The sequence below is a fragment of the Babylonia areolata genome, chromosome 24 (assembly GCF_041734735.1).
Source record: "Babylonia areolata isolate BAREFJ2019XMU chromosome 24, ASM4173473v1, whole genome shotgun sequence".
In the NCBI taxonomy this organism is placed as follows: Eukaryota; Metazoa; Mollusca; class Gastropoda; order Neogastropoda; family Buccinidae; genus Babylonia; species Babylonia areolata.
In genome coordinates, this window is record NC_134899.1 from 28,879,165 (window position 1) to 28,906,620 (window position 27,456).

General features: G+C 41.6%; 1 protein-coding gene across 1 annotated transcript in view; it reads right to left on the bottom strand.

The window, feature by feature from the left end:
* The window catches only part of LOC143298595 (glycine receptor subunit alpha-4-like), a 47,281-nt gene that overhangs the window by 5,369 nt on the left and 14,456 nt on the right, over positions 1–27,456 (bottom strand). Inside the window, exons 4-10 of the mRNA XM_076611477.1 lie at positions 25,534–25,601; positions 23,332–23,564; positions 22,473–22,555; positions 21,697–21,834; positions 20,694–20,899; positions 19,005–19,196; positions 17,557–17,668 (exon numbers count right to left, since the gene is read on the bottom strand). Coding sequence (XP_076467592.1) covers positions 17,557–17,668; positions 19,005–19,196; positions 20,694–20,899; positions 21,697–21,834; positions 22,473–22,555; positions 23,332–23,564; positions 25,534–25,601 — 1,032 coding nt within the window. The remainder of the gene's footprint in view (positions 1–17,556; positions 17,669–19,004; positions 19,197–20,693; positions 20,900–21,696; positions 21,835–22,472; positions 22,556–23,331; positions 23,565–25,533; positions 25,602–27,456) is intronic.

Genomic DNA, 27,456 nt, shown 5'->3' on the forward strand with positions numbered 1-27,456 from the left:
TGTGTGTGTGTGTGTGTTCCCAGTGTCTCTGTGAACCCATCTGAAGGATTATTGCCATGCAAGGAGTGTAGTAGCACTCCTCTGGGCCTTTTCACCCTGTTGTTTCCTGCTTCTACACAACCCTCTGGCAAACTGTTCAAATACATGTACAACTTTTGTCAGTCATCAGAAGAGTCAAACCCGCCTCTCTCTATGAACAACCCTCTAAACGTTCCTCGCCAGGACCAAGTTAAATTCTGCGTGTATATTGTGTAGTTCCCATTATTTCGTGGTTCTTTTCTTCTACCTGGCTTTCCTGTTTTCTCCTTGTTACCACTCCTCTTCCGCAACACTTCATCTCTCCTCTGTTCTCCACGGGAGACGGCAGGGACTGACAGAGATGTAGGCTGTGCAATACACCTGACCAAAAGCTGACTGACCACCCAGTTTGTCTGCCAGTGACATGCCTCTTGGACATGGTCATTCAGGGTGACCCAAGACAGCTGACGTTCAAGGTCCCAACAGTAGGCTTACTCTTCTCCTTAACACGAAAAAAAATTTTTTTATAAACGCTGTGTCGCAGACATTAAAACGAAACCAGATTTTAATGTGCAGTAGACGGACCACGCACTCTGGTCAGTCACGATAATTATGAGCAACATCAGAACCATGCAGCCTCCTTGGTGATGATCCGTACAGTGCAAAGTGATTGTGGTTCAAACACACACACACACACACACACACACACACATCGAGGTGGAGAAAGCAAGAAAGAAAAAAACAAGTGATGAAAAAGAAAAGAAAAGAACAGAAAATAATAATTTATAACTGAGATATATACCTAAGCACAGTGAAAACAGCACCTATGATTTTGACACCAACAAACAAAAATAATGAAAAGACAATGATAACAATATCCTGCAGAATAAGGAAGTCGTTCCCAAGTGGAAAGTGCCATATACGAAAAAGGAACTGTAGCTGGTTGATTCAGAACACAAGTACTGAATTTAAAAAAAGAACATCGACACGTCAGCACAGTGACGATCATGTGAGGATGTGTACTGTAAGTTATCATCAGATGTGTGATACTGAAATTTGGAAAGACAACAGTTTCAGCATCACTATCAGTCACAGCCTTTAGTGCGTAAAGTCCTGTACACAGAACACCGCCAGAGATGTGTTGTCAGGCAAACCAGCGTCCCTCCAACAACAGGGACGGCGAACAAATGACACTATCGCGGAATCCCAGGTGGAGGAGGCAGAGGCTGTTGACAAGAGAACCTGACTGCCGATAGCTGCTTCTGATAACTCAAAGCTCGTTTGTTCAAGCTGACCGACAGGGCAACCAGTGACGTGGACCCTGTGTAGAATAGAGTAAATATGATTCAGTATGTAGCAGGGGTCTGTCAGTGTGCGTGAGTGCACGCGCACCTATGTTTACGTGTGTCTGTCTGTCTGTCCGTCTCTGCTTGTGTCTGTGTCTGTTTGGGGTTTCCTTTAAAGAAAGAGAGACACAGCCAGCCAGAAAGACAGACGAGTAAGGAAACAGACAGACAGATGGACGGAAAGACCAACAGACAGACAAAGACATCAATATATCTATCTATCAGTTATATTTATCTATCTATCTATCTCCCTTCTTCTTCTCATCATAGAGATAGATAAGTAGATTCCTTTGATATCTGTCTTGTTTGTTCACTTTTGTTTTTGTTTTTCTTTTCTGTCCTTTTTATTGTTATTAGCATGTTTGTTTTCAAGGGCTAGATGGAAAACAAAATCATGTATGCTCAATGTATTACCCTCAGGTAATAAAAATTCATTCATCTCTCTCTCTTTCTTTCTTTCCTTGGTCTTTCTCTTCCTCCACTCTCCCTTTTCTCACTTTCCCACAATAATATTGCCCCCCACCCCTCTCCTGGTCTCTCTCTCTCTCTCTCTCTCTCTCTCTCTCTCTCTCACTCCCTCTCTTTCCAAGGTGGTTGAAGAGGGAAGAAACTGTTTAATTGTATGTGATGTTGAGTGGGCCAGGTTTCAGAGTTTCTTGGACAAGGCCAGAGGTTTGTGTAGTAGTCCGTGTGTGTGTGTGTGGAGGGGGTGTATGTGTACAAACACACGCACTCACACAGGTACGAGCACATCGCACGCACGCACACAAAGAGAGAGAGTGAGAGAGACTTATGCACACACACAAAGAGAGAGAGAGAGAGATTTCTTATGCACAATGTTCATTATTCTGACAGAAATAGCCTCCATACATATTGAGTGTCTTCCTTTTTAGTCCAGGGCAGATACAAAAATGGTCGAAATGTGTGCAACAAAACCGTTCTTTTCACGATAACATAGAATAAATCATACTGATCGCACTCATATAAAGTTGACCACTGTAGATGGGCGGGAACATAATTAGATTTTGGTTTTTAATAATTATTTGTCACGCTTTTGGCTATGAGAGAGCCCCTTACAAGAGTTGCAAGGCAAGAGGAAGCCAGGGTTACGCAAGTGCGGTATAAGGGGTCGCCTGAGGAAAGCGTTTAGCGCGGTACAGTACTTGTGACTGACTGCTGCCACGCTGATGCTGTCCTATACCTCTGTTAGTAGGACACTGTGGCAGATGACAGAATCCGTACAGAAAATAAGAGAACTCTTTGAGGTCAAAAGAAAAAACGTTTTTAATTTCATCTATTATATACTAAATTGGTAGAAAACTCAAATTTGCTTTTATGAATATTTTACAGTTTCTTACCTGTCATGACATTTCATAAAGAATGAAATCGGTATTATACCGACTGCAAAGGTGAATTTACGAAGGCAGCACGGGATTATTTAGTTAGTAAGAACAATTATGTTGACATTTTATGCAATGCACAACTTGGAAATACTTCATGCTCTGCTTCAGTATTAACGTGTAGTATATGAATATCTAAATACGTGTTAACTAGGTTTGTTTCAATGAACATTGTCGGAGCACTGTCCAGACAATTAATTCAGAAAGCATGGTAAGCAGATGATGGCAAAATCGACCAACATCATGTCTTGATGTAAAAGGAACGGTATGAAATATATTTTTTTCTTTGGAAATGAAGCGGCATTTGCAAATGTGACTCACGAACCCTGGCGCAATATACACGTCAGTTTAGCGTGGGAAAGAAAATGTATCTGGCTGGAGTATAAAGGTGGCAAAATGAAATGCATCAGATGAAGAGAAAAGACTGCCTGGAAGATGAAAATGGGTCAGTCTCCAGAACTTTGTTGGAAATGGCGGTCTCTCAGTCTGATTCAGTATAAACATGTCTTTACAATGATTATTCAAATGTCAGTTTCACATGTTATCAGGATTGCAATTCATTTGAGAAATGCCTGCAACAATTTTGTGAGAATCTGTTTTGTTCTGTGTCTTAAATGTGTTGAAAATTATTAAAAACATCAAAAATTTCGGCGCCATTTTGTGACATGGCAATGTGTCTGAACATGAAGTGGTCAGAAACAAGTAAGTACAAAACTGATTAAAATCCAGTACATACAGACCTGATCTCTTTTCATTTTTTGTGATAATAAAACAGTGATTATCAATAAAAATCGTACATTAAGTTTGAAATATTACGCAAAAACCCGCTTGACAGACGTAAACAACCCGTTCCTCTTGGCGTGTTTTTTTTTTTTTTATTATTCATTCAAAGGCAAGCACATTCATGAATACACTACACGTTCTTCACTTGCAACAGGTGGTCAACACATCTATCTTCTACAGCACATACACTCATTTTCTGGGGGGAAAAAAGTCTATTCAACTATTTAAATGCAATCGACGTCTATAACAATTTTCAGTTTTACTTCTGTGCATGTAAACGACCCAATAAAAATATACATGTAAACAAAATTAGAACTGTTTTCACATAAATCATGCAGATTCATCGCGGGAAAGTGTAAATCGGTTTGACAAACACCCTTCAATCGTGTGTGTTTGAACACAGATTCAGAGAATGTGTTGTTTCTGACAGCGTGTGAAATGTACATATGTTACACGGAAATCTCCGATATGTTCATCCGCACCCCGTGGTTGCTATATTAAAAAAAATAATAATAATAAACTGTGTATGTTAATTTCGTCGTTGTTATGGTTTGTTTGTACATTTTTCTCTTATCCGATTAAGTTTAGACACAATCACTGTTTCTCACACATGGCGAGATGCGGTAATATTCGGATACTGGCTTAAGATTTCGAACCAAATCAACATATGTAGTTCGGTAAGACTGCTTTCAGTTGAAGACGTGTTGCATCAAAAGTTCCAAACAACAAAGTTCAAAGTAGAAAATCGCCCCCTTAAATTGCCTTGATTCTGGCTTTTGCTGTCTGGTGAAGTTTTAGCATGAAATGATGTAGTTTATCAGTTCACAAGACAGACGAAGTGTGGAATGAAAAAATTCGTTGTATCCGAAACACGTCAGTCCCTACGCGCTTATAATATTGTTTTGCAGAATTTGATTAGAACAGCCACATTTTACATCACACAAGTTCTGAAAAACCAAACTATATATTAATTGTGAATGAATTTCTTAAAATCTATTAAGTTTGAAGCATTTCACGTTTAGTAGTGCTTGAGATGAAGTAAGGTGTCACATTCGGACACGGAACACATGTTCTTCGGTTCTGCTTTACGCAGATAATAAAATTCCTTATTTTTAGTTGTTGTTTTTTGTTGTTGTTGTTGTTGTTTGGTTTGGTTTTTTCTCATCGTCTTACTTTTATCACATTTTGTTTTTCTGCAGTCCTACATATTTGTTCACTGTGAGTATAACGCTAATCAGTTTTCTGTTGTTTGATCGAATAGAAAGATACACAGAATCCGGTGTTTTTATCACAATTCTTCAGATAAAGAGGAAAACTTTTGTCAAGTGATATAAATTATACAATTCCCATTTCATAATAAGATGAACAGTAGTACTTTGAACAGTTAAACACTGGGGAGAATTGATGTAAAAATGGAGTGCCTGCAGTGTTTCTGAAAAATAAAATCACCCAGGGTGGGGAAGTTAGTTTAGGTATTTTGGGTTCCATGTTACATATGTTATAAGGTTTTAGGTAATCATTAATAAAATACATATTTTTGCACAGGCTTTGTCTGAATGCATTGCATGGGCTAAGGATTGCATGACAGATTCATTACTATCATTATTATAAATACAGTAATTCAAACATCTGTGTCGGGGAAGTTAGTTTAGGTAACTTGGATTCAATGTTACACGTGCTACAACAAAGTTTTACATAATCATTAATAAAATTTATGATCAATTGTTATCATTATGATTATTATTTATATCCCACGCTAAATCGACGTCTACTGCGCCAGTGTTCGTGAGTCACATTTGCAAATACCGATTCATTTCCAAAGAAAAATATGTATTTTATACCGTTCTTTTCACATCAAGACATGATGTTCAATTTTGCTATCATCTGCCCTCCATACTTTCCGAATTTATTGTCTGGACAGAGCGCCGATAATGTTCATTGAAACCGAACCGGGTTAACACATATTTAGATATTTATATTCTACACGTTGATAAGCAGAGCATGGAGTATATCCAAGTTGTGGATTGCGTAAAATATCAACAAAATTGTACTTACGAACTAAATGATCAGGTGCTGCCTTCGTAAATTCACGTTTGCAGTCGGTATAAGACCGATTTCATTCTTTATGATATGTCATGAATGTTAAGAAACTGGAAAACATTTATAAAAGCGGATTTGCGTCTTCTACCAATTTAGTATAAAATGCATGAAATTGAAAATGTTTGTTTCCTTTTGACACCAAAGAGCTCTGTTGCTAGCTTTCTGTTCAGAATCAGTTGCCTGCCACAGCGCGCGAGCAGTCAGTCACATGTACTGTACCGCGCTGAACGCTTTCCTCTGGCGACTCCTTACGTAACCTTCGCATGTGCTTGCCTTGCAACTCTTTGTAAGGCGCTCTCACACAGGCAGAAGTAATAAAAACATACGAGTCTGAACATTAAAAAATCAAAATCTACTTATGTTCCCGCCCCCCTATAGTGGTCAACTTTATATCAGTGTGATCAGTATGATTTATTCTATTCTATCGTGAAAAGAACGGTTTTGTTGCTCACAGTTTGACCTAACGCAAAATTTTAATCTAAGGTCCCTGGCCTGTTTCAGCGACCCACAACCCACGCAACAACAATGCCACGTCACGCCGATTGCTTGTATGGTCGTCCCTTCGTGTCAGAAGTAGCGCGCGGATAAATACGCAATTTTTTCAAAATTATTTTTCGGTCATTTTCTCCCATCATAAATCGGTAGACATTATACAGTGGCATCATACATACAAAAAAAAACTACAAAAAAACAAACAAAAAAACAAGTTAGTAAGCAATTAGTTTGCAGAAAATTTCTATTCTCACTGGACTGAACACGGCATGACGCTCTTTCAGCTTTCTCGCTCACTATGGCTCCTGAGCAACGGAATATTGGAACGTGCGGGTGTGCTTATATATATTATTTGTATATATGTGTGTGGTGTTGGGGGTGGGGGATATGGCCGTGTGTGTGTGTGCTTGTACAAGTAAGTGTGGGTGGTTGGGGGGACGGGGGCGGGGGGGGGTTGTGCCGTGGAAGCTGCGATATGTAGCCTAGAAATGAGTGTGGAGGAGGTTGGGGGTGGGAGGGGGGGGGGGGGGGTGCAGGGTAATGTGTGTGTGTGTGTGTGTGTGTGTGAGTGTGTGTTGGTGCTCATGTACGTTTATGTGCATTTGATTGTGCTTTTATATCTGTGAAAGTGCATGTTTGTTGTATACCTGTTATGCATGTGTGTGTGTGTGTGTGTGTGTGTGTGTGAATGTGTGTCTGCATGTTTTATATTTATTTGCTTATTTACCATCATTGTCTTTTGTGTATGTGTGTGTGTGTGTGTGTGTGTGTGTTTGCGCGCGCGCGCGCGCTCAGAGTTGACTTCATCAAGATTTTGCGCCTTTAAATAGTAGTAGTAGTAGTAGTAGTAGTATTTTTATGTATTTATTATTTTGTTTGATTGGTTTTTTGGGTTTTTTTTTTTTTTTTTTGTTTTTTTTTTTTTGTTGGTTTTTGTTGTTGTTTTTTGTTTTGTTTTGTTTTGTTTATTTTTGTTGTTTTTTTGTTGTTGTTTTTTTGTTTTGTTTTGTTTTTTTGTTTTGTTTTTTGTTGTTTTTTTGTTGTTGTTGTTGTTTTTTGTTTTTGTTTTTTTGTTTTTCGTTGTTGTTGTTGTTTTTTGTTTTTGTTTTTTTGTTTTTCGTTGTTGTTGTTATTTTTTTATTTTTGTTTTTTTGGGAGGTGGGGGGTGGTGTTGTTTGTTTGTTTGTTTTTGTTTTCGGGTTGTGTTTTTTTCCAAGACCTGACTAAGCGCGTTGGGTTACGCTGCTGGTCAGGCATCTGCTTGGCAGATGTGGTGTGGCGTATATGGATTTGACCGAACGCAGTGACGCCTCCTTGAGCTACTGATACTGATGTGGCTGCTGCGCGCGCGACCACTCATCAGCTATTTTTAGTACAACGGCGCGTGACTGGCGCGCGAAACGCTATCACGCGGTCAGCTTCAGGAAGGGTCGGTCCATCCATGTGTCCACTGCGTGAACGATAAAGCGCTGTGGGACCCAGTTTCTCCAGACGGAAATATTGTCCTCTTGACACAGTGGTGTGCTGTCACGTCATTATTGTTTGGTTTGGCTGTTGGGCCGCCTGGTTAACAGCCGCCACGCCGGAAAACAGGGGACAGAGAATGGCGCTGGTTTACCAGTGGGTCTTGTCAGTGTTGTTATGCAAAGATTGTTGAGTCGATAGATAACCTTTGACCACAAGTTACAGCTGTCTTATGTTGATCGGCAGCGCCGTTGGAAAGGAAAGGAAAGGATTTTAAAGACACGGCTAAGTTGGATTCCCTCAATTTTCCTTCTTCTTTTTTCTTTTCTTTTTATTTCCTTTGTTGTTGTTTGTTTTGTTGTTTTTAGGCAGGGTGGAGGATGCGGGGGGCGGAGGTGGGGGTTGTTGCTGCTGCTTCTTATACTACCACCACAACTTCTTCCGCAACTTCTGTTACTGCTGTCGCTTATTTTGCTGCTGTTGCTGCTGCTGCTGGCACTACTATTACTAATGCTGCTGCTCCTATTGCTGCTACTACTAATACTACAACTACCACTTCTTCAACTACCACCACCACCACCACAATTACCACTACTTTTCCTCTTCTTCTTCTACAACTACTACAGCTGGTGCTACTTTTAATGCTACCATGACGATTACTGCCACAACAACTACTACTGCTGCTGCTGCTGCTGCTGCTAGTATACTACCGCTGCTACTGCTACAACTACCACCACTACTACTATAAATGCTGCTGCCACTACTACTACTTCTACAACTACAATTACTTCTGCCGCTACTACTACTGTTGTCGCTGTTGCTGCTGCTACAACCATTTCTAATATTTTTCAAGTGTGCAAATTTTGTTTAGTAATTCCAAAAAAGAAGAAAAGGAATGTTCACAACTCGCTTCCCAAATTTCCACATTAAAATGCAAGATACATTATTCGCTGGCAACCTACTTTAACGCTTCCAGTCGTTCAGACTTCCTGTACGTGCATCTGCGACAAACCGTATGAGAGAGGTGCTCTTCAAACGGCGGAATGTTAAAACAAAAATAAGGAAAGGTGGTAAGAAGTGCGAACAAAAGAACAAAGAAAGCCCTCTCTTTCAGGCTGGAAAGGGTAGAGTTACAGGGGTAAAGTATTAGAGAGATAACGATCATGATATCAATAACAAAACTGTTTAATGAGGGAAGTGGAAGAAGCACATATGCGTTGTTGCATCCAGCCCTCAGGGTATAAATGGAATGACGAATTCAAAGTAATCTGAAAGAAATATGGACATTCACACACATGCATATACATTTGCATATTCACATTTGCTGCATGCACAATAAATAAGTGAAAAGCATATGCATACAGACATACGCATGTATATGCATAATACACACACACACACACACACACACACACACACACACACACACACAAAGAGAGAAAGAGAGATATATAGATAGATAGATAGGTAGATAGACAGATAGATAGAGTGAACAGACTTGTTGCTGACAATGAGGGAACGAGCGTAACCGGCTATTCCACCATCCAAAATTCCATGATAAAAGGGGGAGGGAAAAAGCGCGAAAAACAAGCACACAGAGAGATATTGAACTCAAGAGCTCTTTTTTCCATTTTCTTTTCTTTTTTCTTGAGCAGCGTGAGCGTAATGCCACTGAAACGCTGCAAATGATGGGGCAGCAAAAAAAATTAAATAAATAACACCAAGGAAAGAAGTAATTGTAAATGCAGGTAAAGAACACGAGATACAGACAGACATAGGGGGGTGGGGGAGGGAGAGATAGAGAGACAGGTGAGAAGTCATACATAATTAAGAATGCATGTTAAATATAATGAAAAATAAAAATATATATGTATGTGCACACACACACACACACACACACACACACACACACACACACACACACACACACACTAAGACACACATATCTTCATACAAACAGAAATGTAAGATAAATCAAGATGTTGCTTGCAGAAAAGAGACAGACAGAGGGTTGAAAAAAAAAAATTTTTCAAACTGAAGCCGTACCATAGTAAGCATAAGTGAAGTAAGAAAATACAACAATAAATTAAAGAAAGGCAAGAACAGCAACTGGAGAACATTCTGTTGAACGAATTCGCCGCCAACGTCATTCAAATATTGAGTTACCTCCCCTACCTCTCCAAATGTGAAGAACAGGTCTGTTCAATGAAAATTCACCACCAACTTTCAATCGATATTTTATTGGTTCATAGCGGACCACAAAACGCTTGAACAATCATATACAGATGTAGCCGTGTACTCGAGTGGTATTAAATTAAAGGAGGCGGTACAAAAGAATTATTGATGATAATTATACTGAATGATTAATGATTTAACTGATGATTTACTGAATCAAAGGATAGAAAAGAATCCCCGCGCAGGCCAGGAACATGTAGAGGCCATTCACAAAAGGGTTTTCTATTGTTTTATTTACAATATTTATGATAAGATAAATGACAAGAAGATAAGAACACAAAGAGAATAGAGAAAACAGTGCAGGCGTCGTGCCTTATGCCTGAGTTCATTGAAAGGCAGCAAGTACGCTGTGACAAAAATGGCGTCTGCTATAGTGGAGTGATAGCCTAGGGGTAACGCGTCCGCCTAGTAAGCGAGAGAATCTGAGCGCGCAGGTTCGAATCACGGCTCAGCCGCCGATATTTTCTCCCCCTCCACTAGACCTTGAGTGGTGGTCTGGACGCTAGTCATTCGGATGAGACGGCAAACCGAGGTCCCGTGTGTATCATGCACTTAGCGCACGTAAAAGAACCCACGGCAACAAAAGGGTTCTTCCTGGCAAAATTCTGTAGAAAAAATCCGCTTAGATAGGAAAAAAAAATCTGCACGCAGGAAAAAATACAAAAAAATGGATGGCGCTTTCAGTGTAGCGACGCGCTCTTCCCGGGGAGAGCAGCCCGAATTTGACATAGAGAAATCTGTTGTGATAAAAAGAAATACAAATACAAATAGCTCAGCTTTCGGCTTGCGCTGTGAGTTGAACTATGGTTATTTGCAGCCAGCTGTTATTATTATTTATTTTTATAGTTATTATTTATTTATTTAATTTTTTTTTATTTGTGTAAGCTTATCTATTATTTATTCACCTTTTTTTTCTTTTCTTTTTTTTTCTTTTTTTTCCCCTCAAGGCCTGACTAAGCGCGTTGGGTTACGCTGCTGGTCAGTCATCTGCTTGGCAGATGTGGTGTAGCGTATATGGATTTGTCCGAACGCAGTGACGCCTCCTTGAGCTACTGAAACTGAAACTGAAACTGAGCGCTTGGCTACATATATACTGTGTGTGTGTGTGTGTGTGTGTGTGTGTGTGTGTGTGTGTGTGTGTGTGTGTGTGTGTGTGTGTACGCGCGCGCGCACGCGCACGCGCGCATTATGTAAACAAAATTTTCACCTCAAAATGAGACAGACGAACAAAATTCGTACAAATAAGAAAATGAGCGTAGCACTCTGCATTGTTCAGTACCCTCACGACTTATGATGATTCTGCCTGTAATGTTCAAGCTGGAACCGACCCTCCGTTCTTCATGTTCAGATTTCCATACTACAAGTACGATGTGAAAGGTTGACATTGCTTCTAGTATACTACGACTTCTGTATACATACTACAGCACACGTTGTATAGAATTAAATGCTTGAAGCTCCCTCAGCGGATGAAAAGAAAAAAATTAAAACAAAAACAAACATTGATGGACCTTCTCAACAATCAAGTCGACATGTTCGAAGAAAGGATAACCTGATGTTAATATCAAAAGCACGGCACAACTTCTATACGATCGTTCAGCGTCACAGGAACTGAGCAGTTATATGTTTTTCTTCCATTTTTTTTTGCTAATTCTTTTGTCTTGTTTATATTATTTTCTGTCAGACAACCACATTTATGGACAATAGAAACATGAGTGAACTCGTCTTCCAGAAGTCTCACCACAACTTGATCACCATACATATTTAAAAGTGACTGATGTCAAATAGTTCGGCATCTCATATTCTTATTAAAAAAAAAATAATAATAATAATAAGCTACCGCGCGCGCGCGCGCACACACACACACACACACAGACACACACACACACACACACACACACACACACTGTATATTTTCAACAAACTCATCTTTATCAGCCTCAGCTTCCATTGAACATAAAACAGACAGACAGACAAAAAGACAGAAAGAGACAGGTAAACCGGCACACTGGAAACCAGACTGGCAGATACGTAGACAGACGGACTGACAGACTTACTGACCATCAGAAACCTTGATGAATGCTCGAAAACATACCAAATGTATGCAAAACAGACATACGTAGATGTGTGAAGGCAGCTCTGTGTGTGTGTGTGTGTGTGTGTGTGTGTGTGTGTGTGTGTGTGTGTATGTGTGTGTGTGTGTGTGTAGGAAGGAATTTTTTGTTTAATGTCCCGTCACACATATCAGTGATTGAAGACATTTTGTAAAAGTATTTATGAATACATCTGAGTATTATCGGTTAGAAGGGGTGGGAGATGTGGATGAATGGAGGGTTAGGGGAAACTGGGCAAATGAGGGTAAAAATGTGGGTGAAATTTGAAAGAAAAACAAAACAAACAAACAAACAAACAAAAACCCTCTAAATACAGTTACAGGAAATTACTTAAAGGACTTCGTAAAAGAGAAGTCGTTAAACTGACAAGCGAAACAACTGATAATGAATGCAAAAAGTCAAAAACATCAACGTTCTCAGTCACTTGTGAAGACACACTGTCGTGTACAAAAGGCTTCATCAAGCTACAGTGAAAAATTATATGCTCAATTGTCAGGTTATTAAAGCATATACACTTGACATTAGAACAATACTTGGTCCGTAATGAATTTGATAATAGTCTGAGAGCTAAGCTCAGAATCGGTCTGCGAATCGGACCAAAGTCTGAGAGAGTCAACTGGCGAGGTTTTAGACTTGAATTCAAGCACCTATAAAAGTCTCTTTCTAGTATATTGCTTATTTCCTTGTATGACAATGGGCAATATACTTTTATACTATCTATATGATTTTTTGCTCCCCTTTTTGCTGCCCTATCTGCTTGGTCGTTATAACGGAATCCAGTGTGGGATGGTATCCAACAAAAATCAACATTTGTACCCTTCACAAAAAGGGAGTGCAATAAATACCTAATTTCAAAAAATAAATCTTCTCTTTGATTATTCTCAAAAAGGAGCAAACCTTTTAAGACAGATTGAGAATCAACACAAAATAGGATATTACTTATTATGATTGGTATATCAACAAGATGATTTAAAGCCATAAGGATGGCCACCAATTCAGCTGCAAAAATTGAATGTCCCTTACCTAAATAATATGATTTTTCTGTTTTTAGATCAGGAATGACAAAAGCAGATCCTGCACTGCTATCATCCAGGACCGAGCCATCAGTGTAAACTTTTAAATGATAATCAAAATTTTCTTCTAATTCAATTCTGACAGATGCTGCTATTACATGTGGAGATTCTCCTTTTGTTGTGTCAGAAGCATATATGTTGACGTTTGCTTTTGTTAACTCCCAGGGAGGGACAGGTGGCACCAGAACACGAGGTGCCATATCATGCAAATCAATGTCTGAAGAATTTAAAATATCTGACACATATGTGTGTGTGTGTGTGTGTGTGTGTGTGTGTGCATTTGTGTGTGTGTGTGTGAGTGTGTACGTGCATTTGAACATATTTTATCTTGGCGTAAAATCATTCTTTTGTAGTAATCCTCCATACTCTAATAGGAGAGAAAGGATAATCAAAACTTGAAACTTTTAACTTGTGTGTGTGAAAATAAAATGCAAAAAAGAAAGACAAGGTACAAAAATGCTTTATTCGGTTTATGTAGGCCATTTTTGGGGGCCCACATGAAAGAAAAGAAAAGACATCAATATTCAAAGGACAGTAATTTCAGAGCTGAAATGTGAATGGAAGAAAAATATTTTAATATTTTTCGACAAATACTGCGTACGACAAACAAGAACATTCATTGCTTAGGTAAGCATCGCAAAAAAAAAATTGCGTTTAATTCAAAATAAGGAAGTTAATGTCTCATTTTCAAACTTTAACAAACATATTTGCCAATTCGTTCTTTGAACACAGCAAATGAGGTTTATGATGATAAAGGGAGATTAATTTTCATTCGGGCTAATGCATACCTTGGACAACATAGCAGAAATAAAACAGACCTTCAACACTTCAAATTACACTGCACGCAGTAAGAGTCTGCTACATTTCTGTCATATACACTAGAAATTCCACTCAAGGGCACCCCATTGCATGTCAGTGGACATTTCACGTCAATGCTTTATGCTACCAAGTCAGTTAGCACACAGGTAAACAAAAGGAACAAAGGAACAAACCCAGCCACTTCCTCAAAAAAAAGGAAGTTCTGGGCTTGTCCTTGTATCCATCATTTTGTCATGTGCACACAGCAACAATGACAGAATAAATGTGTAAACACAAACTAGCGTTTATTCAAGACTGGCGTAGCCTTTTATCTTAACATACCACACATAATTTTCAGACATTACATAACAAATACAGTTCCCTCGATGGATTCGTGATTCAAACTAAAGAGCAATGAGGCTAGGAGAATAAATACTAAACAATGATAAACACATGTACGTCTGTATGCTTGGTTCTCGGTTCGTTCATTCTTTTATCTAACGTCTATTCATACTTGTGATTTTAGACTAAAATCCACCCCCTTCCGCACCCCACCAATGCATCTATGTCATCACTATTTCCCCTATTCCTCTCGCCACTATTTGCATGAAAAATGATTCTTAATAGAATAAAACAACAAAACGTATTAGTCAACTGGTAAAATTACAACAGAAAGCTAATGGAGCTCCAATGAAAACCTGAACCACTTCAAACATAAGTTGATTGTCATATAAACGTTTCCAATGGAAACTGGTGGTACTGCAGATTTCGTAAATGAATGAGGTAAAATGTTTTCAGCTGTTCACATTCAGAGATGATATGCATAGGCGTAATTGCATTACAACAAATGCAAGTCACTTTACGAGTAAATTTTGTTTTTATAGCATCCAGCCGTAGTCTGTAAATCAGACTAGTGAGCCTTCTGTTGTAATGTTCTTTTGTTTTAGAAAAAAAAAACATACGATCAACGCGAGAAACATTTAGTACTATCTACACCAGGGTCAGTCCCCAGTTTCAGTTTATTGACAAGGTACAAACACGTTCTCATCAGTGGAGAATAACCTCCTTATAATGAAAATGGAATACGAATTTCTTTAGCATTATGAATATTCATTGCGACTTTTTTGCACAACGATTTCTTCCGGCTACGTTCTCGGTCTCTGCCTGTATGTGCGTGTCTGCCACATTACTAACATACCAACACTGTAGGGGAACTGAATGACTGTGACAGTTCTACAGACAAACACTCTTTGGGAACTGAATGACTGTGACAGTTCTACAGACAAACACTCTTTGGGAACTGAATGACTGTGACAGTTCTACAGACAAACACTCTATGGGAACTGAATGACTATGACAGTTCTACAGACAAACACTCTTTGGGAACTGAATGACGATGACAGTTCTACAGACAAACACTCTTTGGGAACTGAATGACTGTGACAGTTCTACAAACATTCTATGGGAACTGAATGACTATGATAGTTCTACAGACAAACACTCTATGGGAACTGAATGACTATGACAGTTCTACAGACAAACACTCTATGGGAACTGAATGACTATGATAGTTCTACACACAAACACTCTATGGGAACTGAATGACTATGACAGTTCTACACACAAACACTCTATGGGAACTGAATGACTATGACAGTTCTACAGACAAACACTCTATGGGAACTGAATGACTATGACAGTTCTACAGACAAACACTCTATGGGAACTGAATGACTATGACAGTTCTACAGACAAACACTCTATGGGAAACGAATGACTATGACAGTTCTACAGACAAACACTCTATGGGAAACGAATGACTATGACAGTTCTACAACCACTCCATGGACACTGAATCACTGTGACAGTTCTGACAAACACTGCACGGGAAGAGCTTACTATGAAAGTTCTAGGACATTCTATGAGAACTGAATGACTATGACAAATCTAAGATGACATTCTGTGGGAACTCAATGACTATGACATTTAAGCGCGTTGGGTTACGCTGCTGGTCAGGCATCTGCTTGGCAGATGTGGTGTAGCGTATATGGATTTGTCCGAACGCAGTGACGCCTCCTTGAGCTACTGAAACTGAAACTATGCCAGTTCTAACAGACACTCTGTGCACCGAATGACTATGACAGTTCTTACAGACAAGTATTCTGTGCATTGAATAAATGTAAAAGTTCTTACAGACAAAAAATATCTCTGCACTGAATGACTATGACAGTTTTAACAGACAAACATTGTGAACAGAATGACGATCACAGTTCTGACAGACAAAATCTATATATGCACAGAATGAACACGACAGTTCTAACAGACCAACATTTTATTAAAACTGAATGACTATGACAGTTCCAAAAGACAACCACTCTCCGGAACTGAACGGCCATGGCAGCGTTTTATTAGACTGATGGCTTTCTGATCAGGGGGGTGTCCTTGACAGCCTTAGACCCTAGTTGGTGACAATATAACTGTGAACGTTCAAACCAACCAGACAGCTCTGTGGTTCTGCCTTCAGCTGATATTTTGATTGGTTGAGTCTACCAGGGCAACAAGAGTGTTGAGCATAACTGCGTCTCCAGCTGTCGTTCTGACTGGTCAGTTATTTGCTGGGACAATAAGACAACTGAACTCGGCATTACCTTCAAACGACATCCTGATCGATCAGTTTCTTGGAGAGAAAAAATCAGACAATCGAACCTGGCATGCCTTCCAGTATCATTCTGACAGAACAGTTTCCTGCGCCACAAGACAACGGAAGCTGAATCTTCCACATTTATGTTTCGTTATGATCAGGGGGTTTGTTCGTAGCAGAAATCTGACTGGTCAGGGAGCTTGGTTTGTAGCGGAACAATGACGTGTCAAGGAGCTTGGTTTGTAGTGGAACTATGACCGGCCAGGAAGCTTGGTTTGTAGTGAAACCATGACTTGTCAGGGAGCTTGGTGTGTAGTGGAACTATGACCGGCGAGGGAGCTTGGTGTGTAGTGGAACTATGACCGGTCAGGGAGCTTGGTATTTAATGGAACTATGACCGGTCAGGGAGCTTGGTGTGTAGTGGAACTATGACCGGCGAGGGAGCTTGGTGTGTAGTGGAACTATGACCGGCGAGGGAGCTTGGTGTGTAGTGGAACTATGACCGGTCAGGAAGCTTGGTGTGTAGTGGAACTATGACCGGTCAGGGAGCTTGGTTTGTAGTGGAACTATGACCGGCCAGGGAGCTTGGTTTGTAGTGGAACTATGACCGGTCAGGGAGCTTGGTTTGTAGTGGAACTATGACCGGTCAGGGAGCTTGGTTTGTAGTGGAACTATGACTTGTCAGGGAGCTTGGTGTGTAGTGGAACTATGACATGTTAGGGAGCTTGGTGTGTAGTGGAACTATGACCGGCCAGGGAGCTTGGTTTGTAGTGGAACTATGACCGGTCAGGGAGCTTGGTTTGTAGTGGAACTATGACTGGTCAGGGAGCTTGGTTTGTAGTGGAACTATGACTGGTCAGGGAGCTTGGTTTGTAGTGGAACTATGACTTGTCAGGGGCTTGATCTGTAGTACAAATCAGACTTGTTAGTCGGTTTGGGTGTAGTAGACCCAGTAAACAACGTTAAAGACGATGAAACAGAAAGGAAACAACACACGCGACCATTTGTCGACAACAAGACCCATATCACGTGCTTCATTTTCCGAACGGCGACTTTTGTTGCGCCATACAGCGGCGACTGAGCGCACGTCAACACGTGGTTTGCTGTCAGCGGCACGGTCACTGGGCAGCTTGCCGTCCGGGCACTGACCACTGGGGGGCTTGCTGTTGTTAGCGGCAGTGCAGGTGTGGCACCCTGTCTCCGGTATCTGGTGCACACACACACACACACACACACACACACAGTGTTTAAACATAATGTCACGGGTACCTGGTTAAGTTCAAGTTCCCACAGCCTTTCACACCCATCGGGGCAATGAATTCATATGCACTCGGCATAGGAAGGCGGGGCCCAGTCCTCCCCTTTCGCCGTTTTAACCTTCCCCAAATTAAGTCAGGTACTCATTCGCATTCCTCAGAAAATCGGACTAAAGTGCCTTTCCCAAAGACACAGCACCATGCCGAAACGGGACCACGAACCCCGACCACTGGTGAGTACTGGATCAAAAGTCCAATGCCCAACCGATTTTCCCCCGGCACCTGTGTCCCACCCAAACAGTGGCAAAACATTGTATCGCAGTCATCTGGCGCATACTTGAACATGTGCTCGAACATTATGCACAAGCACCTGATGCCCACACAAACAGTATTGAAGTTAATTATTTGGTCACAATTTTCTGCATACTGAACACTATGGGCCAGATCAAAGACCAAAAAATGATACAACAATGTCAAAAATGTTGCTTTAAGAAGTTTCCCCATCAATAATTTAGCTTCCGTCTTTGATGCGACATTATATCATATGTTGTAGCATATTTTGCAAGCATGCACGTACACACACGAACACGCACTCGTACCCCTCCCCTCTCTCTCTCTCTCTCTCTCTCTCTCTCTCTCTCTCTGAGTACTGTGTACAGTGTTACACTGTGGTCCAATAACTCTACTACTTTTTCACACAACTGAACGATACTGTCTTCACACTACAGCAACATACGTTTATTCATATTGTGGTATAATCGCTGTTCACTGTTTCACACAATAGTATAGCCATCGTATGCAGCTTCACACTATGATGTAGTCATCATGCACTTTTTCACATTTGGTATAACTATACATTGTACGGTATCACACAATGCATCGTCATTCTGTTTCAGATTTGATTTTAACAACTTACCACCACTGATAATGAAATGAAGCAAATACACTTGCATGCAGGAAAAAAGATACAAAAATATGAGTGGTGTTGCACTACAGCAACGCCATTCTCTCCGGGCGGAGAACAGCCCGATATTCACACAGAAAAAATTTGTCGCGACAAAGAAGCAATACAATACAATACTCTTTGGACAGTTTCACATTATGTTATAGCCATTGTGCACTGTTTCACACAATGATCTAATCATTAAGCACTGTGATTCACGTGCACAGTATGGCATAATCACTGTGCTCACACTATGACATTATCACACTGAATCACGCCATAACACAATCAACGATCCACGCTCTGGCATTACCATAGTCTGATCACTTATGTGTGCTACTCACCGTACTGTTCTGACTGTTGGCGCCGTTCTTGTCTGTCTGTCTGTTGGCGGAGGACACAAACTGTCCCATAGTCTTGCGGTGGCGCCGGGAAAAGACAGTGACGAAGGCGTACTGCATGTAGGCGAAGAACACAAAGACCAGACAGACGGAGATCCACACGTCGATGGATTTGGTGTAGGGTACCCTGGGCAGCTGACAAACCACGTGGTAAAGCAATTATAGCATTATCACGTGGCAGTGGAATTGGTAAAGGGGACCCGGGCATCTGATGCACACAATACCACAAATTAATCTTTTCCCTGTCAGAACGCAATGCTGCCAAAGCAATGCACTGGGCTGTATTCCTGTCAGAATATATATATTTTCAAAAAGCTGCACATGACAATGAGCTCTGTTCCTGTACTGCTGTAACATCACACCAAAATCTATTCCTGTCATGATATAGTGCTGTATAGAACATCACACCACGCTCTATTCCTGTCATGATATAGTGCTGTATAGAACATCACACCACGCTCTATTCCTGGCATGATATAGTGCTGTATAGAACATCACACCACGCTCTATTCCTGTCATGATATAGTGCTGTATAGAACATCACACCACGCTCTATTCCTGGCATGATATAGTGCTGTATAGAACATCACACCAAGCTCTATTCCTGGCATGATATAGTGCTGTAAGAACATCACACCACGCTCTATTCCTGTCATGATATAGTGCTGTATAGAACATCACACCAAGCTCTATTCCTGGCATGATATAGTGCTGTAAGAACATCACACCACGCTCTATTCCTGTCATGATATAGTGCTGTATAGAACATCACACCACGCTCTATTCCTGTCATGATATAGTGCTGTATAGAACATCACACCACGCTCTATTCCTGTCATGATATAGTGCTGTATAGAACATCACACCACGCTCTATTCCTGTCATGATATAGTGCTGTATAGAACATCACACCACGCTCTATTCCTGTCATGATATAGTGCTGTATAGAACATCACACCACGCTCTATTCCTGTCATGATATAGTGCTGTTTAGAACATCACACCAAGCCCTATTCCTGTCATGATATAGTGCAGTGTAGAACATCACATCAAGGTCTATTCCTGTCATGATACAATGCTGTACAGAACATCATGCCAAGTTCTGTTCCTGTCAGAATGATATAATGTGTAGTACATTACACCGAACGCTGCACTCTAATTATTTCAGAATAGATTTTGCAGTTAAGAACAAAACCTACTAAAGCATTGTCCAGTTTCTGTCAAAACAAACTGCAGGCAGATCTTTGCACGCTTTTGCTGTTGGATGCATTAAGCTCTTATCTATGCTAGAGGAGTGTACAGTAAGATGTTTGATTATTATTGATATTATGACGATGATGATGATGATGATGGTGTCTGTGGTGGTGGTGGTAATGATTATAGTTGTTGTTGTTGTTAATGTTATCATCATTATTATCATCAATTTAATTAAATATTATCGTAATTTTCAGTAATGTCATGAATAAGATCATGATCAAGATGATGATGATGATAATTATTATTATTATCATCATTAACATTACTATCATAAGCCCATGACGTATCCCATGACATGACCGGGGGTCAGACTACGAGGAAGGGGCGGGGGGAGGAGTATGGGGGCTGGAGAGACACCTGCCGGTCAGTGCTGACCTCAGACCGGACACTGGAGCTCTGGGTGGTGATGGTGAGCACGGTGAGCAGGCCCACGGAGATCCTGGCGGGGATGGCGTGGGTGTCCAGCCAGAAGGACAACCAGGACAGGCTGACGATCAGCATGCACGGGATGTACGTCTGGATCAGGTAGAAGCCGATCTGTCGCTGCAGCTTCAGGCGAGCTTCCAGACACGGGAACGTTCCTGTTTTCCAACAACACAACACAATGCCTTTTCGAAGGTAAAAAATGGTTTGTTAGTGTGCATTTGTTTGTTAGGTCGTGTGGGGTTTTTGTGTGTGTGTGCATGTTTGTTTGTTTTTTGTGTTTTATTTTACATCACTCATGTTATTTAAATGGCGTGTGCAAAAGATGGAACGTCCTTGTTCCCAGCAACACAACACAACACAGCACAATGCCTTTTCGAAGAAAGAAAATGGATTGTTAATGTGCGTTCGTTTGTTTGTTAGCTCGTGTGGGCTTTTTGTGTTTGTTTGTTGTTGTTTTCACTCATGTTATTTATATGGTGTGTTTTAAAGATGTTCACGTATAATGTTTTCAATGCCCCCGATGGGGCACATGAAATAAACTCCTTGCCTTGCCTTGCCTTGCCTTGCCGGGGTTAGCTGGGCGAAGGAAAATGTTCGTTTCAGACAGACAAACACGGAAAGGCAAGCAGACAGACAAGCAGGCATATGTACATACAGACGGATGGACAGATGTACAGGTATACAGACACAGACAGATATACAGACAAGCAGACAGACAGGCAAAATATCAGACGGAGTCTGATAGACAGGTAGACATGCAGACGAGCAGAACGCATAGTGTCTTTTTCATGAGTGGCCTGGTCGAAGCGGACAACATGTGTTTGAACGCTTGTGGCATAATGATACACTCAGTAGATGCATCCATCCCTCACACTTGTCGCATGGTGATACATGCAGTCAGTGGATTTTATCCGTGACTTTGGTAAACTCACAGAGCAGCCTAGAGTCTCACCTGTGGCGTAGGTGGCTGTGCAGTCATGCGCGGTGATCGCCGTTAGCTTAAAATCCGGGATGTGTGCATTCTCCAGAATGTCCATGGACTTGCGAGAAGATGACCATGCGAAATACATGCCGTCTGTAGTATGACCGTCTGTGAAATCAGCAGATATAAATGGTGTGTGGTGCGACTGTTTGTGGAACAGATAACTATGGCGTCTGTGGTGTGACTGTATGTGAAGTCAACAGATAATTAAGATATCGTCCGTAGTGACAGTGTCTGTAAAGTCAACAGATAAAAAATCTTGTCCATGTTGCAACTGTCTGCATCATATCAACTGTGTATCTTACAGCTGTGTACATGCAACATGTTGACAGGGTAACTTACGGCTTTCCGCACACATACAGCATGTTGACAGGAACACATTGACAGGTCAATTACAGTTCTCCTATTACATGCAACACATCGACAGCTCTCAATAAACATGTGACATGTTGAAAGGAACATGTTGACATGTTAACTTTCCATATACATGCAACACATAGACAGGTAACTTATAGCCCTCTACATATATGTGACATGTTAAAAGGAGCATGCTGACTGGGTAACTTACAGCTCTCATAATGTATGCAAGATACTGATTGGGTGACTTACAACTCTCATTATGTGTGCAAGATACTGATTGAGTAACTTACAGCTTTCCATATACATGCAACTTATTGACAGGAACACATTGACATGATGGCTTACAGCTCTGTGTATACATTTAACATGTTGACAGGTTAACTTACAGCTCTCCATGCGGATGTAACATATTTGGTCGTCCAGTGGAAATTTCCGCAGATTCATCAGACACTGAAATGTCACGGTGAGCCTGCAACATAATCAGCTCTTGTTGCTGCTGTCGTTTCTAATGTTGCTATTCTTTGTTGCTGTTGTTGTTTTTCTGTCGCTGCCTTTTTTTCCGTTGTTACTGTCGTTGTCTTTACTGCTGTTAATGCTGATGTGGTTATGGTATTGGTCGTGTTATTGGTACTGGTTAGCTGTGGACTGTGCATGGTGCTGATACTGTTGTTGTATATGGACTGTTTGTGTTTCTTAGCGGTTGTTGTTGTTGCTGTTGTTGTTGTTTCTGCTGTTGTTCTTCTTTTCACGGTCTAAATGACCCTTCCCCCCCTCTGTGTGTGTGTGTGTGTGTGTGTGTGATTTGCCATTATTTTGTGTGTGACAAACTGACCATGGGTTTGTCTGAACTATGCCAAAAATTAAGATGACCCACCATGGCTTTGTCCAAAATGCGACAAGGTGACTCACCAATGGTTCGTATAACAAATGGCAAACATTCAGATGATTCAGCTGTGACAAATATTCATGTAACTGACCATGAATGTGTCTAAACTGTGCCAAAACCTCCAGGGTATCTCTACTGCTATATCCCTTGAACCAGTCCTCTTTCATCTACACTACAATTTCCCACTGGCTGTGACAGTTTTTCATTTAACGCGGTTGAATATGATTTTTTTTTATCTAGTTGAGTCGTTCTGATAAGACCCTGAACGGCCGACAGGAATTAAAATCATCAGGGTCAAGAATCAAATGTCAAATGTCAAACCCTAACCCCCAGCGACCTTTCCCCGCGTGCCCTCTGACCTCTGACTGTACAGCACAGTGCCGTCCGGATAGATCCGGATCATGAGGTTGGGCACAGTGATGTCATGCGCCTTCTCGTCCTTGGACTGGGAGAAGTACAGGTCCGGCAGCCACATGGACCCTGCACGCCGCTCGCTCAGCAGCAGGCTGTCGTTGCCCAGATTGTGCGGGGGGCTGTAGACCAGGCGGGGGTCCCGCCACTGCTGCCGGAGGTAGAAACTGGCCGTCATTTGCTGCACACACAACACAGGGTTATAAACTTGGGATATAAACTTGGTGCTCACACAACACAAGGTTATAAACTTGGGATACAAACTTGGTGCCCACGCAACACAGAGATATAAAACTTGGTGATGCCCATAGAACTCAGGGAAATAAACCTGATACCCCCACAAAAGAAAGGGATCTAATCTTGGTGCCCACACAACACAGGGAAATAAACATGGTGCCTCAGCAGCAGTGCAGGGTCTCCTCTGGTGTGTGGCCTCCTGGCGACCTAACATCGATGGTTCCCTGTGGACTGCCGACGCTGGAACTGCGACGGACGAACCCGGGTGTGGCCGTGTATGGGGGAATCTAAATGAGCGGCGTGGAAGTAATGCCACTGAAACGGTGCAGATGATGGGGCAGCAAAAAAATAAATAAATAAATAAATAAACATGGTGCCCACACAACACAGGGAAATAAACATGGTGCCCACACAACACAGGGAAATAAACATGGTGCCCACAAAACACAGGGAAATAAACATGGTGTCCGAACAACACAGGGATATAAACTTGGCGATGGCCATAGAACACAGGGAAATAAACTTGGTGCCCCCACAAAACAAAAGGATATAACCTTGGTGCCCCCACAAAACAAAAGGATATAACCTTGGTGCCCCCACAAAACAAAGGGATATAACCTTGGTGCCCCCACAAAACAAAAGGATATAACCTTGGTGCCCCCACAACACAGGGATATAAACTTGGTGGTGCCCACAAAACACAGGGAAATAAACGTGATGTCCACAAAACACAGGGAAATAAACATGGTGCCCACAAAACACAGGGAAATAAACATGGTGTCCGAACAACACAGGGATATAAACTTGGCGATGGCCATAGAACACAGGGAAATAAACTTGGTGCCCCCACAAAACAGGGATATAAACTTGGTGTCCACAGAACACAGGGAAATAAACTTGGTGCCCACAAAACACAGGGAAATAAACATGGTGTCCGATCAACACAGGGAAATAAACATGATGTCCGATCAACACAGGGAAATAAACGTGATGTCCACACAACACAGGGATATAAACTTGGTGGTGCCCACAGAACATACGGAAATAAACTTGGTGCCCACACAAAAAAGGGATATAACTTTGGTGCCCACACAACACGAGGAAATAAACACGGTTCCCACACAACATAGGAATATAACCTTGGTGTCCACCTACACACAATACAGAAAAATAAACTTGGTGCCCACACAATACAGAAAAATAAACTTGGTGCCCACACAATACAGGGATATAACCTTGGTTCCCACACAACACAGGCATTCAAACTTGGTGCCCATACAACACAGGGAAATAAACGTCGTGTCCACACAACACAGGGATATAAATTTTGTGGTGACCACACAATCCAGAGAAATAAACTTGGTGGTGGCCATGCAACACAGGGATATAAACTTGACGCACACACAATACAGAAAATAAACCCGCTGCCCACACAATACATGCAAATAAACTGAGAGCCCACACAACAGAGGGAAATAAACTTGGTCTCCACACAGTGCATGTAAATATACTTGGTCTCCACACACTACAAGGAAATCTGTTTGGTGTCCACGCACTACCTGTAAATTAGGTTGCTGTCCACACAACACAGGTGAATAAAACGGGCCGCCATTTGCTTTTCACACAAGAGATAAACCTGACTGTGTGTGTGTCTGTGTGTGTGTGTGTGTGTGTGTGTGTGTGTGTGTGTGCTCACGCATGCCCGTGCATGTATGTGTGAAGTATGTGCGCCTAGTTTCTGTTTGTTTTAAACATTTTTTGCTTCAGTGCCTTGGAATAGGCCCAGAAAATGGGTGGGGTGGGGGTCGGCGGGGCGGGTGGGGGGAACCGGGGGGGGGGGCAATAACGCAAAAAAGACTCATGGACAAATACCCAGACAGACAAACAGAAAAGACAGACAGACAGTCAGTTACCATCTCCCGCTCAATGACAGGACCCAGCGTGTTGAGAACGATATCCACCTCCAAGCGGACAGCCCGACCTGCACGCCACAAGGAGCACAGCTTCACTGCTTGTTGGTTGCTGTGGGGACACGCGCTGATAATTATTGTCTCTGTGTCCATCGAACAGCCTGCAAGCTTCTTTCTTAACTGCCAGCAGAGAACAGCTTTAATTGAAACCACGTTTGTGTGTACAGAGGCGACGTGGCACGATCGGTAAAGCGCTGGGCTTCTGGGTCGGGTTGCAAGAGGCGATCTTTGGAAGGAGGAAGGTGGCAGAATGGTTAAGACGCTCATCGGCCAATACAGAATCCGTGAGGGTCTGGGATCGAATCCCGCTCTCGCCCTTTCTCCAAAATTTGGACCAAAAAAAGTTCAACTGAGCGTCTAGTCGTTTGGACGAGACGATAAACTGAGGTCTCGTTCGCAGTACGCACTTGGCGCGCTGAAAAAGAACCCATGGCAACAAAAGTGTTGCCGTCTAGCAAAATCATGTAGAAGAAATCCACTCTGATAGGTACAATACACATGCTTGCACTCAAGGCCTGTTGGGTTATGCTGCTGGTCAGGCATCTGCGTAGCAGATGTGGTGTGGCGTATATGGATTTGTCCAAACGCAGTGACGCCTCCTTGAGAAACTGAAACTGAAAAACCGATCTTTGCAGCGCTAAGGTTGCTTAGAGTTATGAATGTTTCTAAGTACATGGAATTTACCGTGGAGTTGTGAACATTATTAACGATAAGAAAACTTTACCGCTGCAAAGCTTGCTTTGCAACCCACCCCTGATCCAAAGTTTATACCACTGTTCAGGGTTGGAGGCCCCCTTTCCTTGGGAAAGCAGTTTCCTCCAAGTTTCCCCACTTCACCCATGTGTGAATTGGTATCTGACTGGTTGGGGAAGGTTGTGAGGGCGGACTGAAAGGATTGGGCCCCGCCTACCCATGCCGAACCCCAGACACAGTGGATATGAAGTCACTGCCACGGTGGCCGTAAAAGGCGATGGAACCTTTGATCTTATATTAACAAACAATGAGGCTTGGAGATGAAATGTTTAACAATGTACCTTTTATTTACCTGTGTGCTAGCTGAATCGGCAGCGTAAGCAGCACTGACTTGAAGTTGTGTACATTGTGAACGGAGAGAGTTAGCACTCTTTACTATTTGTTAATTATTTGATCTTATGCTTTATGTACACGACTACAAAGAGTACATAAAATACAGGATGGAAAAAAAATCATGTATATGAACATTTGTGAAGGTACACACACACACACACACACACACACACACACACACACACGCACACGCACACGCACACGCACACACACAGGGCTTATGTTGCTGTGGCTGCTTCCGTGACGGCCATGACCCTTAGCTTTGAACTGAATAACCCTGTCCTGAGTCGTGAGAAAGTCTGCACGCTTTGTTTTGCGGGTAAAACCCATATTGAAGACAACGCGACAGACACCATTTACATTGTAGATGTCTAATGTCGCGGAAACAAAGGTCCACCATGTCCACTGGAAGTGTTGTACTGCGTTGTGTTGTGTGGCACTGGTACGGCTCCGTTTTTGTCTTTTATTTTGTCCAGTCGTCGCAGACTGAACAATTTATTTCTTGCAGTTATTTTCCTCCACTGAATAAATGAATGAACCCATTATTCGGTTTTAATTGTTATGGTATGGTATGGTATGCTTATTCTATGTTATATTTCATCTGTATGTTTCATTCGGTTTTATTTGTCTTCTATTCTGATTACTTTTTTATAGCACTTTTTGAAACATTTTTTCACAAAAAGACACAAAGGAGATACAACACAGCTTTTTTCTTTCTTATTTCCTTCCTTTCTTCCACTGTTTACAACAACAGAAAAAAAAAAGAAAAGGTGAAAAGGT